The sequence below is a fragment of the Pelophylax lessonae genome (genome assembly GCF_965119305.1).
Source record: "Pelophylax lessonae genome assembly, chromosome: 5".
Lineage (NCBI taxonomy): Eukaryota > Metazoa > Chordata > Amphibia > Anura > Ranidae > Pelophylax > Pelophylax lessonae.
Genome location: NC_138772.1, coordinates 81856600 through 81870490, shown reverse-complemented (window position 1 = coordinate 81870490; position 13891 = coordinate 81856600). Strand labels below are relative to the sequence as shown.

The window sequence follows — 13891 nt, the reverse complement described above, 5'->3', positions numbered from 1 at the left end:
CTACCGATCAATGTCCTGGAACTCCGTGCGATCAGACTGTGCCTGGAACATTGAACGGATCGTCTTTAGGGATGTCCAGTGCGCAGTCAATCAGACAATGCTACAGCCGTGGCTTACGTCAATCACCAGGGGGGCACACAAAGTGTCCTGGCGGCTCTGGAGGTAGCCGGCATTCTAAGGTGGGCAGAACATTTAGTTCCAGTCCTTTCCGCTGTACACATTCCTAGGGTGGAGATATGGCAGACGGAATACCTCAGTCGGCAGGCTTTGGTCAAGGGGAGTGGTCCCTTCTTTCAGAGATGTTTCATCAGTTGTGTCTCCGATGGGGCATCCCCATGGTGGATCTGTTTGCGTCTTGGCTCACTAGAAAGGTGCAGAGGTTTGTGGCACGTGACCTCTGGCAGATGCTACAGACGTGCTGGTGCCCCCATGGGGGTCAGTATCGCCTGATTTACACTTTCTCTCCTCTAAAGCTTCTACGCAGGATCGAGGCAGAAGGATTTCCAGTCGTTTTAGTGATCCCGGACTGGCCTCGCCGGGCTTGGTACGCCGATCTGGTGCAGCTGGTCGCCGACGTTCCTTGGAAACTTTCTCTCAGGGAGGATCTGTTGTCCCAAGCGTCAATCTTCCATCCTGGTTTACAGTAGCTGGCGTTGACAGCTTGGCTGTTGAACACCAGGAGCTGAAGGGTAGAGGTTTGTCTGATTCGGTGATTCCAGCGCTTTTAAAAGGAAGGAAATCTACTTCTAGGAAGATCTACCATCGTACGTGGAAGATGTACATTGCGTGATTTGGGTCTCTTGGGGTTCATCCTCGCTCTTTTTTGGTGGCTCGGATCTTGACCTTCCTTCAACAGGGGATTGAGAAAAAACTGGCCTGGTACTATCAAGAGCCAGTTGTACCCCTTGGCGGTCTTCTTTCAGCGACCCTTGGCCTCACACTCTCTGGTGTGTACTTTTCTTCAGGGAGTTAGGCACTTGGCTCCTCCAGTGCGGTCTCCATTACCGCCTTGGGACCTCAATTTGGTGCTCTCAGTCCTCCAGAAGCCTCCTTTTGGGAATATTCGGGAGATTCCCCTGCTTACGTTGTCCCAGAAGGTGGCCTTTTTGGCGGCTATCACTGGAATTGGCGGCATTATCCTTTCATTCACCCTACTTGGTGGTTCACAGAGATAAGGTGGTTCTTCGCCCCTGTCAGTTGTTCCTTCCAATGGTGGTCTCTGATTTTCACATGGATGAAGACATTTTGTTGCCCTCCCTGTGCCCCAGGCCAAAACATCTGAAGGAAATTGCTTTGCATGCCTTGGATGTGGTCCAGGTGATTAGGGTGTACTTGGCAGCTACGAAGTCTTTTAGAAAGTCAGACTCGCTATTTGTGCTCTTGAATGGGCCTCAGAAAGGGTTGTCCTCTTCCTCTGCGACCATTTCCAGATGGATCAGACAGACGGTGATTCTGGTCTATTCGATCAAGGGTCAGGGTCCTCCTTTCCCTATAAAGGCGCACTCTACTCGGGTGCTCAGTGCCTTCTAAGCCTTCCGTCATCAGGCCTCAGTGTTGCAGGATTGTATGGCAGCCAGCCACCTGGTTATCAGGGGTGAATACACCCCTCACATTTTTGTAAATATTTTATCATATGTTTTCATGTGACAACACTGAAGAAATGAGATTTGCTACAATGCAAAATAGTGAGTGTACAGCTTTTATAACAGTGTAAATTTACTGTTTCCTCAAAATAACTCGACACACAGCCATTAATGTCTAAACCGCTGGCAACAAAAGCAAGTACACCCCTAAGTGAAAATATCTAAATTGGGCCCAATTAGCCATTTTCCCTGTTACAAGGTCTCAGGTGTGAATGGGGAGCAGGTGTGTTGAATTTGGTGTTATTGCTCCCAGTCTCTCATACTGGTCACTGGAAGTTCAACATGGCACTTCATGGCAAAGAACTCTCTGAGGATCTGAAAAAATAATTGTTGCTCTACATAAACATGGCCTAGGATATAAGATGATTGCCAAGACCCTGAAACTGAGCTGCAGCACGGTGGCCAAGACCATACAGCGGTTCTACAGGAGAGGTTCCACTCAGAACAGGACTCGTTATGGTCGACCAAAGAAGTTGAATGCACGTGCTCATCGTCATATCCAGAGGTTGTCTTTGGGAAACCGATGTATGATTGCTGCCAGCATTGCTGCAGAGATTGAAGGGGTGGGGGGTCAGCCTGTCAGTGCTCAGACCATATGCCGAACCCTGCATCAAATTGGTCTGCATGGCTGTGGTCCCAGAAGGAAGCCTCTTTTAAAGTTGATGCACAAGAAAGCCCGCAGTTTGCTGAAGAAAAGTCTACGGACATGGATTACTGGATTCATGTCCTGTGTTCTGATGAGACCAAAATAAATGTATTTGGTTGAGATGGTGCCAAGCGTGGGTGGTGGCAACCAGGTAAGGAGTAAAAAAGACAAGTGTGTCTTGCCTACAGTCAAGCATGGTGGTGGGAGTGTCATGTTCTGGAACTGCATGAGTGCTGCCGGCACTGGGGGGCTACAGTTTATTGAGGGAACCATGAATGTCAACATGTACTGTGACATACTGAAGCAGAGCATGTTCCCCTCCCTTTGGAGACTGGGCTGCAGGGCAGTATTCCAACATGATAATGACCCCAAACACACCTCCAAGACGACCACTGCCTTGCTAAAGAAGCTGAGGGTAAAGGTGATGGACTGGCCAAGCTTGTCTCCAGACTTAAGCCCTATTGAGCATCTGTGGGGCATCCTCAAACGAAGGTGGAGGAGCGCAAGGTCTCTAACATCCACCAGCTCTGTGATGTCATCATGGAGGAGTGGAAGAGGACTCCAGTGGCAACCTGTGAAGCTCTGGTGAACTCCATGCCCAAGAGGGTTAGGGCAATGCTGGTAAAAAATGGTGGCCACACAAAATATTGACCCTTTGGGCCCAATTTGGACATTTCCACTTAGGGGTGTACTCTTTTTTGTTGCCAGCAGCTTAGATAATAATGGCTGTGTGTTGAGTTATTTTGAGGGGACAGCAAATTTACACTGTTATACAAGCTGTACGCTCACAATCCCTCTTTTACACTTTACATTGTAGCAAAGTGTTGTCACATGAAAAGATATAATAAACAATATACGGAAATGTGTGGGGTATACTCACTTTTGTAAGATACTGTGTGTGTATGTATGTGTATATATATAACATTTTTAGCAGAGACCCTAGAGAATAAAATGGCGGTCGTTGCAATATTTTATGTCACACTGTATTTGCGCAGAGGTCTTTCAACACACGTTTTTTTGGAAACAAATACACTTAAATTAAAAAAAAAAAAACTTAAACTAAAACTAAATTTTTTTTTTTTTGCATAATATGAAAGATGATGTTACGCTGAGAATCATTAGAGAATCTTGGTCATTATTTTAAGCAAAAAAATCATGTTTCTCATTTTATCCAGAATTGTGCAGCTCTAGAATGTCTCTAGATATAAACTCTGTTAAACTGAAACATAGAAACATAGAATGTGTCGGCAGATAAGAACCATTTGGCCCATCTAGTCTGCCCAATATATCTGAATCCTATGAATAGTCCCTGGCCCTATCTTATATGAAGGATAGCCTTATGCCTATCCCATGCATGCTTAAACTCCTTCACTGTATTTGCAGCTACCACTTCTGCAGGAAGGTTATTCCATGCATCCACTACTCTCTCAGTAATGGAATACTTCCTCATATTACTTTTAAACCTTTGCCCCTCTAATTTAAAACTGTGTCCTCTTGTGGTAGTTTTTCTTCTTTTAAATATGCTCTCCTCCTTTACCGAGTTGATTCCCTTTATGTATTTAAAAGTTTCTATCATATCCCCTCTGTCTCTTCGTAGGTCTGGAAATTTGTTCTGCAGCCTGATTTCCCCCCTGACAAATGGGTCCTGGGTTTTGGTACTGGAAAGATTGGTGTGAAGGGCAAAGTCAGAGTTTGTCCTGCACAACGTCCTCCAACTGAACGCCTCATATTACATATTTACATATTATTACTGTTAGCATTGCATGGAATAGGGAGCGCGGGATACAAAATACTTTATTAACCATATTCAGTTCCACCTAATAATGATTCTTCCACATGAGCAATTAGACCCTTGGCTACAGGGGGCGGTATTGTGTCATACTGTACAGGTACTGCAACTGTGTCATAGGAGTTTGGTCTCTAGTAACCCTCTCTCTTGTTTCTTTGTAGGCCTTGCTGTCAGTACATGACACAGTAGCTCAGAAGAGCTATGACCCGGTCCTTCCTCCCATGCCAGAAGACATTGATGATGATGAAGATTCCGTGAAAATCATTCGGCTTGTGAAGAACAGAGAACCTCTGGTGAGAGATGCCAACACTCTACATTTTATTTTAAAGTTAATTCCTCCCAAGTGTCAAAGAGAATCATTGTTTGTGCTGCCTCTTCAACTGGGCTCTTTTTTTTTTTTTTTTAGATGATGGTAGAACATTAAATCTGTTTCTATGAAATGGCATTTCGCTAAACAAAATTGTGAATTTGTGCATATGTTTGCATGTATATACCACATATATAAGCCACCATCAGACCCTCTAGGCATGGTGATTCCACCCCCTGTCCAGACCTCTGCTCAGCATGGCACATGCAGAGCACAGTGAGTTTATCTCAGACTTCTCTTCAGGCTCTTTGTCATGGGACTTCGTCACATGAATGGAAACCAGAAGTGGGGATAGATTTCAGGACCTGGCATCAGGACATTGGGTGGATTAAGAGGGCCCCATGAAGTAGTGTAACCCTTTTGATGCCAGACCATTTATATAACAGATATTCTAAAATGTGCATTTATGTCCTGAAAATTACTTATAACCACCAAAAGCATTACATATTTTCTGGATCTTCTGTTTATGTAAACAATACATTATTATTTTTATAATCCCCCATTTTTGTAAAATAGAAAAGATGAGACTGTGTGGAGTAAATTAATACTAAACGCATCAGACCTCAAAATTGTGTGTAGTGGCAAAACAGAGGTTACCTAAAATTTCACATATAATTTTACATAGATGACACTTTAAAAACCTCTATAGCTCATTAATTTAGAGTTAACTGTTCATTATGGTCTTTAAACTATTCCTCCAAGTCTGATGTGTGCAGCAATGCCCTACAAGTGTTGTACAATCAGCTTTTACGTAAATGTGTTCTAGGCGTGCATATTTTAGGTATGTGTGTGCATTTGTGGCTTTTTTTTCTATATTAAATTTCATTATTTATTGTTTTAGCTTTTTTTTTTTTTTACTTTAAGAAGTTTGAAGCCTCAGATATGAAATATTACCAAATCATATCATTCTATAGTGTGTACCTAATCTCAATTAAGTGCATTAAGTGTAATTTCTGTCTGCTGCCTCATTCCTCTGCTATCTGCATGAGTCACTGTGTGCTGTGTGAAGGAGGGTGTGTCCCTGTTTGAAGGGGGGTGTGTCCCTTCCTTCCAACCAACTAGCTCTCAGCTCTCCTGAGTGTAACTTCAGCTCCCCGCCCCCTGCTTTCTGAAAGCTCTGACAAGCTGTAAAAATTCAGCACTTTGGATGTAGAGAAGAGAAGACCGCAGATAAACAGATACAACCTATTTATTTAATCTCTGTGTATCACCTGAGGCCAATCACTTCACTGGGTATATGTAGGGTTTACAACTACTTCAAATTAATTGCTTTAATGTCCGGGCTTATAACACCTCCCGTGTGATAGCATTGTGCTGATGACATGTCTTCTTTATAGAGAAACATTAAGGGTCTATTAGACCCCCGATAGCTCCGCTGCCGTAATAAACTGAGTACAGACTCTACTTAATCTGCTGTTTACCTGGCCACAGCCTGCCATAATCTGACAGCTGTGAACCCAGAATTGCTCAAAGCAGAGCTCTTCCAGGTTCACATTACAGAGGAAATATCTCATGTTGGATCTCTCCTCCAGTAGCATTGCTCTCACCCTTCTGACAAATTTATTTTATGGACCCGCACTCTGCCACCCATAGAAGTGATCAGCGGCTTTAAAGCCACCCTGATAACTTGTAGTCAGGAGGTGGCTGATAATGATTTCAAACATTTGCAGCCGTAAGTTTGTTTTGGCCATGCCTTCGTTTAATTCCATGATGTATGGCACATATGGCATTGTGATGTATGATATTTGGTGGGCTTTGCCTTCTTAGTAAGAAGGTGAAACCAAAATCTGAAATAAACTTGGGAGAGGCTTTTCTGACTAACAAAGGTAATGATTATATAATAATTTTTTATTATATTTTGAGACATGTCTTTTACCCACTATGCAGACCATTGAAAAATCACCCCTCCATGAGATATCTAGTATGAAGATATGTAAAATAAATTAGATCTTCAGAATGAGGTTACCCCATATGGGGGTTGTCTCACTTGGTGCCAGCTACTGAAAGAGTGTGGAAAGGTGGCCACACAACCATACTAAGGATGGACATTGAAAGAAAAATACCTAAAGGATCTCTTTTTAGCCCCAGCAATGTTTTTTTAATAGCGTCTTTTCATTACATTCACTCACTTTTCAATACATTTAGTTGCTTTTTCGTGTAGTTTTTCTTAAAACCAACTCTATTTATGATTTCAATTCCAGAGACTATTTTCTGTAACTATAATTCTTATTGTGTCTAAAGGTATATAGTCAGGGCTTAGCATAAACCTGTTGTTTTTTTTAGATTTTCCACCATAGTTTTTTTGCACCCATACACCTACAAGAAGAGCTGATTTGCTGTTACCCCAAAAACACTAGCACTGGGTGCATGCACTTCTGTGAACGAGGCCTTAGGCCCCTTTTACACGGAGCGTCCATTCAGGTCCACCTGTCAGTTCTTCAGGTGGACCTGATTGGATGATCTATTTATCCTTATGGACCGGTGGGTGTAAAAAAGACTTGTGTCTTTTTACACCCGCCTACCTCATTCTGATCTGGTCTGCTAAAAGGAAACAGAAGGGGGTCCGCCCCCTTCCTTCTTGGTGAATCGGATCGCAGGGCGGTTGGGTGTAAATGAAATTACATTTACACCCAAACCCATTTACTCCCGACTTCCTATAGAGTAGATTGGGCTCTGTCCATGTCTGCTCTGCTTAAACTGAGCGGACATGGACCTGTCACTCGCCTGCTCTACTCTGATCAGCAGACGGATTCCCTGTTGTTCAAATCAGAGCCTCCCCATGTAAAAGGTGCCTTAAACTGACCTTGTCATTAAACAAAGCCTATGCTGTAAAAGAAGATGCTGTATACTTACTTTTACAATGGCCCATGTCTTTAAAGCACAAAGTGGTCACCACCTCCACCTATAACTGGTCTTAGTGGTAAGGAGCACTGGAAAGGCGGACGCAGATCAAAAAAACGAAGAGATTTCCAGTCACAACTTACCAACCAACCAGCGACCAACCAAATTGACCTGTCTAACAGTATGCGTTAAAAACAGGGGTTTGGTTGCACACATTTGCAAATACATGCGTAAGCTGCAGGCCCCGACAAGACACCCTGTGATCTGAAGTCCCTAACTCTACAATTTAAAGAGTCTCTACAATGAGAGCACATGCATTTAATGGGATAGATGGAGGACAGGTGACTAGAGGGAGCCCACCCCTCCTTTACACATGTATTTGCAAATGTGTGCAACCAAACCCCTGTTTTTAACGCATACTTTTAGACAGGTCAATTCGGTTGGTCGCTGGCTGGTTGGTAAGTTGTGACTGGAAACCTCTTAGTTTTTTTGACCCATGTCTTTAAACCCTGCCACTTTTCTGATATCTAGCCACTGCAGGTATCTATCCCTTTCGGGTGTGTTGAATATCTGCAATCCTATTCCCTCTACAAAATACCCTACTAGTTTTTGATGCTGGCCATCGCATTAAAACCAGTGGAAAGTTGCAGGAGGTGGGTCGGTTCTCAACATTCGGAGGAAAAGTCAAGCCTTGCCTATTTGGGTTTCCCAGGTTTTGAAGGTCTTACGGATCTGAGAAGTTATGTGATTGTGAACCGCTGCATATCATTGATAACGCTAGCTTAGGTGATTTTATATCCTGACGAGTTTACAGTTAGACACGCTCCTATTACTCCTTACTTTGTCCATTCTTTAATACTAATACTTTAATGAAAGTGCGTTTCTGGTACATCCTCCCTATTATCTCCCCTCCTGTATGATGTATCATGTCACATAAACACAAGGTACCTAGATTTATTGTTATACTGTAACTCACTTGTATTATTTAGTTAGCAGAGTCATAAAATGAAGTGTCCGTGTCTTGTTTGTATCTCATTCAGCTGCATGATTGATAATGGTTATTGTAAAATCCTTTCGAATGCCTGCTGAGCAGAGTAGGTGTATTGTGCCGCAATATCTAGGACCAAAGCCTGCTCAGCCCTGGATAGTCATCAGCAGAAAGATGATAGCTGCTCAGGGATATCTGGAAAAGGCGAAGAGCAAAAAATCAAGAGTATGATATTCTCTGCATGAACGCATTTCCGCTCTCTAGTACTCAGCCTCTCAGCGTTTCTCTCCATCTGCCTTCCAGCCAGGGAGGTGTTAAAGGAGAACTCCAGTCTTGTGAATAAGCAGCATACTGCTTTAAAGCATAAATGACAAGTAACGCTTAATATGCACACATGGCACTAACCTACCTGCCTTTCTGATTTTGTAGTAAAACCTATTGCTTAGACATAAAAAATACTAAGTTATTTACATGGTCTTAGTCCTGGAAAAAAAAAAACTCCTACTTCTGCATACTTTTCCTGTTGTTGATGTGAGCTGCACTGTACATGACTGACAAGTACTATAATTAGATTAGTGTGATCTCCAGCAGCAATTTCTGTGCACATAGCTGCTTCTGTGTACGGTAGTGGCTGCCAAACCAGTAAAGTTTGAAAAACAGGAGGTCCAAAATGGCAAAGGCAACTGAAAAAGCATCAAGAGGGGAAAATTAGTGTAATTATTGTAAGTGTGGAAATAAAGAGTGCAAAGAAATATGTGACAGATAGAAAAATGTAAAACTTGCTTGTGAAATAAATATGACTAGGAACCGATGAAATGCTCAATTTAAAATATATGTCAGGGCAAAGTAAAACACACATGCAGTGCATCTTTGTAATACATGTTCATTTCCTCATGTTTTAAAGTGGTGTTAAAGTCCGCTTTGTGATTTTTTTACCTACACGTAAGCCTATACAGTGCCTTTACAAATGTATTCATACCCCTTGAAATTGTCCACATTTTGTCACCCAACACGTAAATGTATTTTATTGGGATTTTATGTGATAGACCAACACAAAGTGGCACATAATTGTGAAGTAGAAGGAAAATGATAAATGGTTTTCAAAATTATTTTACAAATAAATATCTGAAAAGTGTGGCGTGCATTTGTATTCAGCCCCCTTTACTCTGATACCCCTGACTAAAATCTATTGGAAGCAATAGCCTTCAGAAGTCACCTAATTAGTAAATAGAGTCCACCTGTGTGTAACACCCTCCTAGGTAGGTGCTAGAAAGAGAGTATTGTTTTTGATTCCTGTCCGCTTACCAAAGGGATTGCAAGTAAATCTATATTGTTCTCTGTCTACCAGAGAGCAGGATCTGCTAGTGAGGTCTTCTCAATGTGTTCAGGTGCAACTCAGTCTGTCTGAAGAGTGTTTCCCACTGGTCCAATAGGGAGGCATAATGGACAGTGGGAGGAAACCTGACGAATGAATGCACAGGCGTTTAATACAGTCCTGGTGATTTGGCAAAGGAAAGTGCCTTGGTGCATGCTGGGATACTGTATAAAAGCCAGGAGCACATGTGCTTGGAGTCTTTTGTCTGGATAGCGGAGTCCTGGGGGGAGGGGGCAGCTGCCACCTCCTCTGTAGAGGTGCCATGCAGCCTCAGGAAGTCAACCTGAGTTTCTAAACAGAGAGGAACTGAACCCGGTGGTCCTGGGGAGCTGACTGAGAGGGGAGACACTGAAGGATCTGATTCTGCAGTACAGCGAGTACAGATCTGTGTCAAGATGCCTTACCCGAGGGGGGCCACTCCTGCAGCTAGAAGAGTCAGTGGACGGGTGTCAATAAAGGGGATGCTAGTGAGTATCCTGAAGAGATTGTAGATCACCAAGGCTATTGCTGGAGAGAGAGCAAGGAGACTTAACCCTTTCCGTACATGTGGCAGTATGGTCTAAGCCGTGGGATTGTTTCCACAAGCAACCCGGTGAGGCCAATGAGAGTTGTCCTTACCCACTGTACATAGTTCCAGTTGGAGTATCACACTATTCCCTTCTCCCTTCCAAGTTCCACAATAAACACTAAAAACAAACACCCCTGCACTATTTATTGAGCAACGAGCAATTGGGAGTAAGGTTGAATGTGTGAACTGTACCCTAAAGCCCCGTACACACGTACCGATGGTCGGCTTACAAATGTTCCTCTTTTCTCCCCGGGATGTCGGTGTCTGCTGAAAAGTGCAAAGACAGCACAAGGACAGCACAAGAATTTTGTCCGCCGACTGCAGAAGTGATGTCATGTAATGGTTAACTTTCCCTGTGTTTTCTATTTTCTGAGCATGCCCAGTCTTGCAAATCTGCGGTCTGTCGGCCGAATTGTGTACTGACAGGCGAACAATCGTCCGTTCTGGTGTCGGCATACAAATATTTTCATGTTTGCACGAAAGACTTTTGTCCGCGGATTGTGCGCAGACATCTGTCGGAGGCACCATACTAACACGCGTACAATCGGCAGATCCTTCGTCCACCGACGTTTGTATGCCGACGATCGGTACGTGTGTACGGGCCTTTAGTCACTGTGTGCTGGCAATCAGACGAGGCCCACAAATCTGGCCTTTATGGGAGAGTGGCGCGAAGAAAGCCATTGTTGAAAGAAAGCCATAAGATGTCCTGTTTGCAGTTTGTGAGAAGCCATGTGGGGGACATAGCAAACACGGGGAAGAAGGTGCTCTGGGCAGATGAGACCAATAGTTTTGGCCTAAAAGCAAAACGCTAAGTGTGGTGAAAAACGAACACTGCACATCACCCTGAACACACCATTCCCACTGTGAAACATGGTGGTGGCACCATCATGTTGTAGGGATGCTTTTTTTCAGCAGAGACAGGAAAGCTGGTCAGAGTTGATGGGAAGATGGATGGAGTCAAATACAGGGCAATCTTAAACGAAAACCTGTTAAGAGTCTGAAGGAAACTGGAGACTGGGGTGGAGGTTCACCTTCCAGCAGGACATTGACCTTAAACATACAGCCAGAGCTACAATGGAATGATATTGATGTGTTAGAATGGCCCAGTCAAAATCCAGAAATTGCTGTTCACAGACGCTCTCCATCCAATTTGACAGAGCTGGAGCTATTTTGCAAAGAATGGGCAAAAACGTCACTCTCTAGCTGTGCAAAGATGGTAGAGACATACCCAAAAAGTTTTTTGAAATATGGCCTGGAAATGCATATAGGAAGTGCTAACCAAGCCTTCTATTCACCTACGTTATTTCAGGAACCAAGCCTCGTTTGTGAAACACAACTGGCTACCTTGAACATGTGAGGTGTCGCTGCAAACATCAGAGTGAGAGCAATATGCCAGATCTCCTGTTAATTTAGTAATCTGTAAAGGCATTTAAAGGGTCATCTTTATGGATAATGTCATTGAATGTACTGTAGTTTGAAGCCATTCCATGAGTGTGCGCAACTTTAAAGTGTGACAATGTGTTGGGAGTCTAGCTGGAGGGTCCCCCTTGCCCATCCGGTCTTTTCGGTACTTGCATAGTGCTATAGCATAATATGCAGAGATTTTACATGTCCTACCTAGTTTTTCGGCTTCCGGGGACACCCGGAGACTGCGCCTCTAGAGGAGGAGTTCAGTGTACATATAGACGTGCTGGTCCGTCATTAGCTCCACCCCTACCGAGGAAGTCGTGACGCGAAAGCGTAAGACGCCACGCGTATAGGGGGCGGAGACTCGGACGGACAAGCGCCGGCCCATCAGCACGGCTCCCCACAGCTGCAATACTGTTTGGCGTGTACGGCCCGCACAAGCCTCATTGTGCAGATCCATGTGAGTGTTATTTAATTTTGTTATTCTAATAAAAGGATAATAGCAGTGTACACTTAGATCCTCTATTATTTTTACCCACATACCTATGGAATTGTGGGAGATCGATCCAGGAAGTGGCAACCCTTACATTGGGCTTATCCTTACAGAGGATTCACTGCTGGTTTATTACATCAGTGAGGTGATAGGCCATCTTGTGGCTAAACGGTGGTGGTGTCACTTACACTTTATATATGGAGACATCTATCAAGCACCTTGGTTGAATTTAGCTCACGGCTTGTCCCATGGTTTAGTGGACCTTTTATGCACCTTATTTTTGAATGCACTTTATGGACACTTATATTGCACTTTTGGAGGAATAGTTATTTATATGAAAAATTATTTATATGATGCACATTTTTATAGCGCTGTATATTTATTATTTATTGTTAATAGAGCTGACTTGTCTAAGTAATTGTACTGCTGGCGGTCGGCAAGTGGTTAATAAGCACTGCATAAACTGTGGCGCTATATAAATCCTTATCCTGTATAATAATAATAATAATAAAGGAACAAACTAAAAGAACATGTGAATGTTTTATTTGACAGATCAGGCTAATTTCTGGGATTGAGTGTGAGAATGCACTTTAATTATTCAATCATGTGAACAGGAAATTTCTGTTTTCTGTTTTTTGAATACCCATTCGTGTGCTAATAAAATAAGTATGCATAAATTTGCATTCCACATGAATGGATAATTGAAGTGCATATTCATTGTAAATATATATATATATATATATATATATATATATATATACACACACACACATACGCAGTATATAGCATTTAGTAAAGATTCTTAAAGTTCTCTGATCAATATATATAAATACAGAATGAACAGGTTGCATGCAATCTGTTCCCAGATCTACTCAGTAGTGCCTTCTTTTTGTTTAATTTCTTTTTATTGAAAAAAATTTTGCAAGAACAAAGAACAGACAGTATTGCCTTCTGATCAACTCAATTCTTTTTTTCAGATTACATGTTCTTTTTTTACAGCCTGCAGCAAAAATTGCAGGATTTGATCCCAGCGATAAGCAGACAATTGTGAGGGACAAAAAAAAAAAAAACGAACACTATAGGTGTTAAATGCATATCTCTGGCCCCTAATGTTAACCCATGGCATTCATGTGGAAGTCTTTCTACATTTTGCCCACACCAGCCCTTTAATTGCTGCTCCTTATTTTATAGCTCAGTGAACATCCTGGAAATTTTATACGTGTTCTGTAGAATATTTGTTTTTGCGAGGAGGAAGTGAGAAGTGATGTCTGCGAAGTCACTTTTGGAGCAGCGTAATGTTGTATACAGAAGGGAGAATGCAGTGCCTCTGTGAGTCATACAGTGAGAGCTTGTCTCTAGATAGACATCTTTGGCGTCGGACAGCAAGAAACCAGCTCTGCTATTTACCGAGGAGGGTTTTTTCAGCTCCAGGGTATAGTTAAATGTTGTCTGTGCAGAAGCCACGCAAAGAGAAGTTTTGTGTTTAGGGTTATGAGGATTTTTTGTGTCCCTGATGCATTACCAGCACAGCCGTTCTCTGATAATTCATCACTGTAATTGGGTTTCCTCGCCAGGGGAAGCTAAACATGGAAAACATCAGTCGTGTTTTTGGAGAAAATGACTGAAAACACCGTTGGTCATTTCATTTTGAACATGTTTCCCTTCACTTCACCGAATCTACTTGGCCTTCATCACACCACTAGCCAAAGCTGAAGGCTAGCTTGTGGTTACATTTAACTTTTTCATGACCAGTTTGAATTGATGCCCCAAACAA

The 13891-nt window shown here is 42.8% G+C and overlaps 1 protein-coding gene across 1 annotated transcript in view; it reads left to right on the top strand.

Moving 5' to 3' along the window:
- The window catches only part of MPP7 (MAGUK p55 scaffold protein 7), a 401547-nt gene that overhangs the window by 155649 nt on the left and 232007 nt on the right, over window positions 1–13891 (top strand). Inside the window, exon 5 of the mRNA XM_082259696.1 lies at window positions 4240–4371. Coding sequence (XP_082115822.1) covers window positions 4240–4371 — 132 coding nt within the window. The remainder of the gene's footprint in view (window positions 1–4239; window positions 4372–13891) is intronic.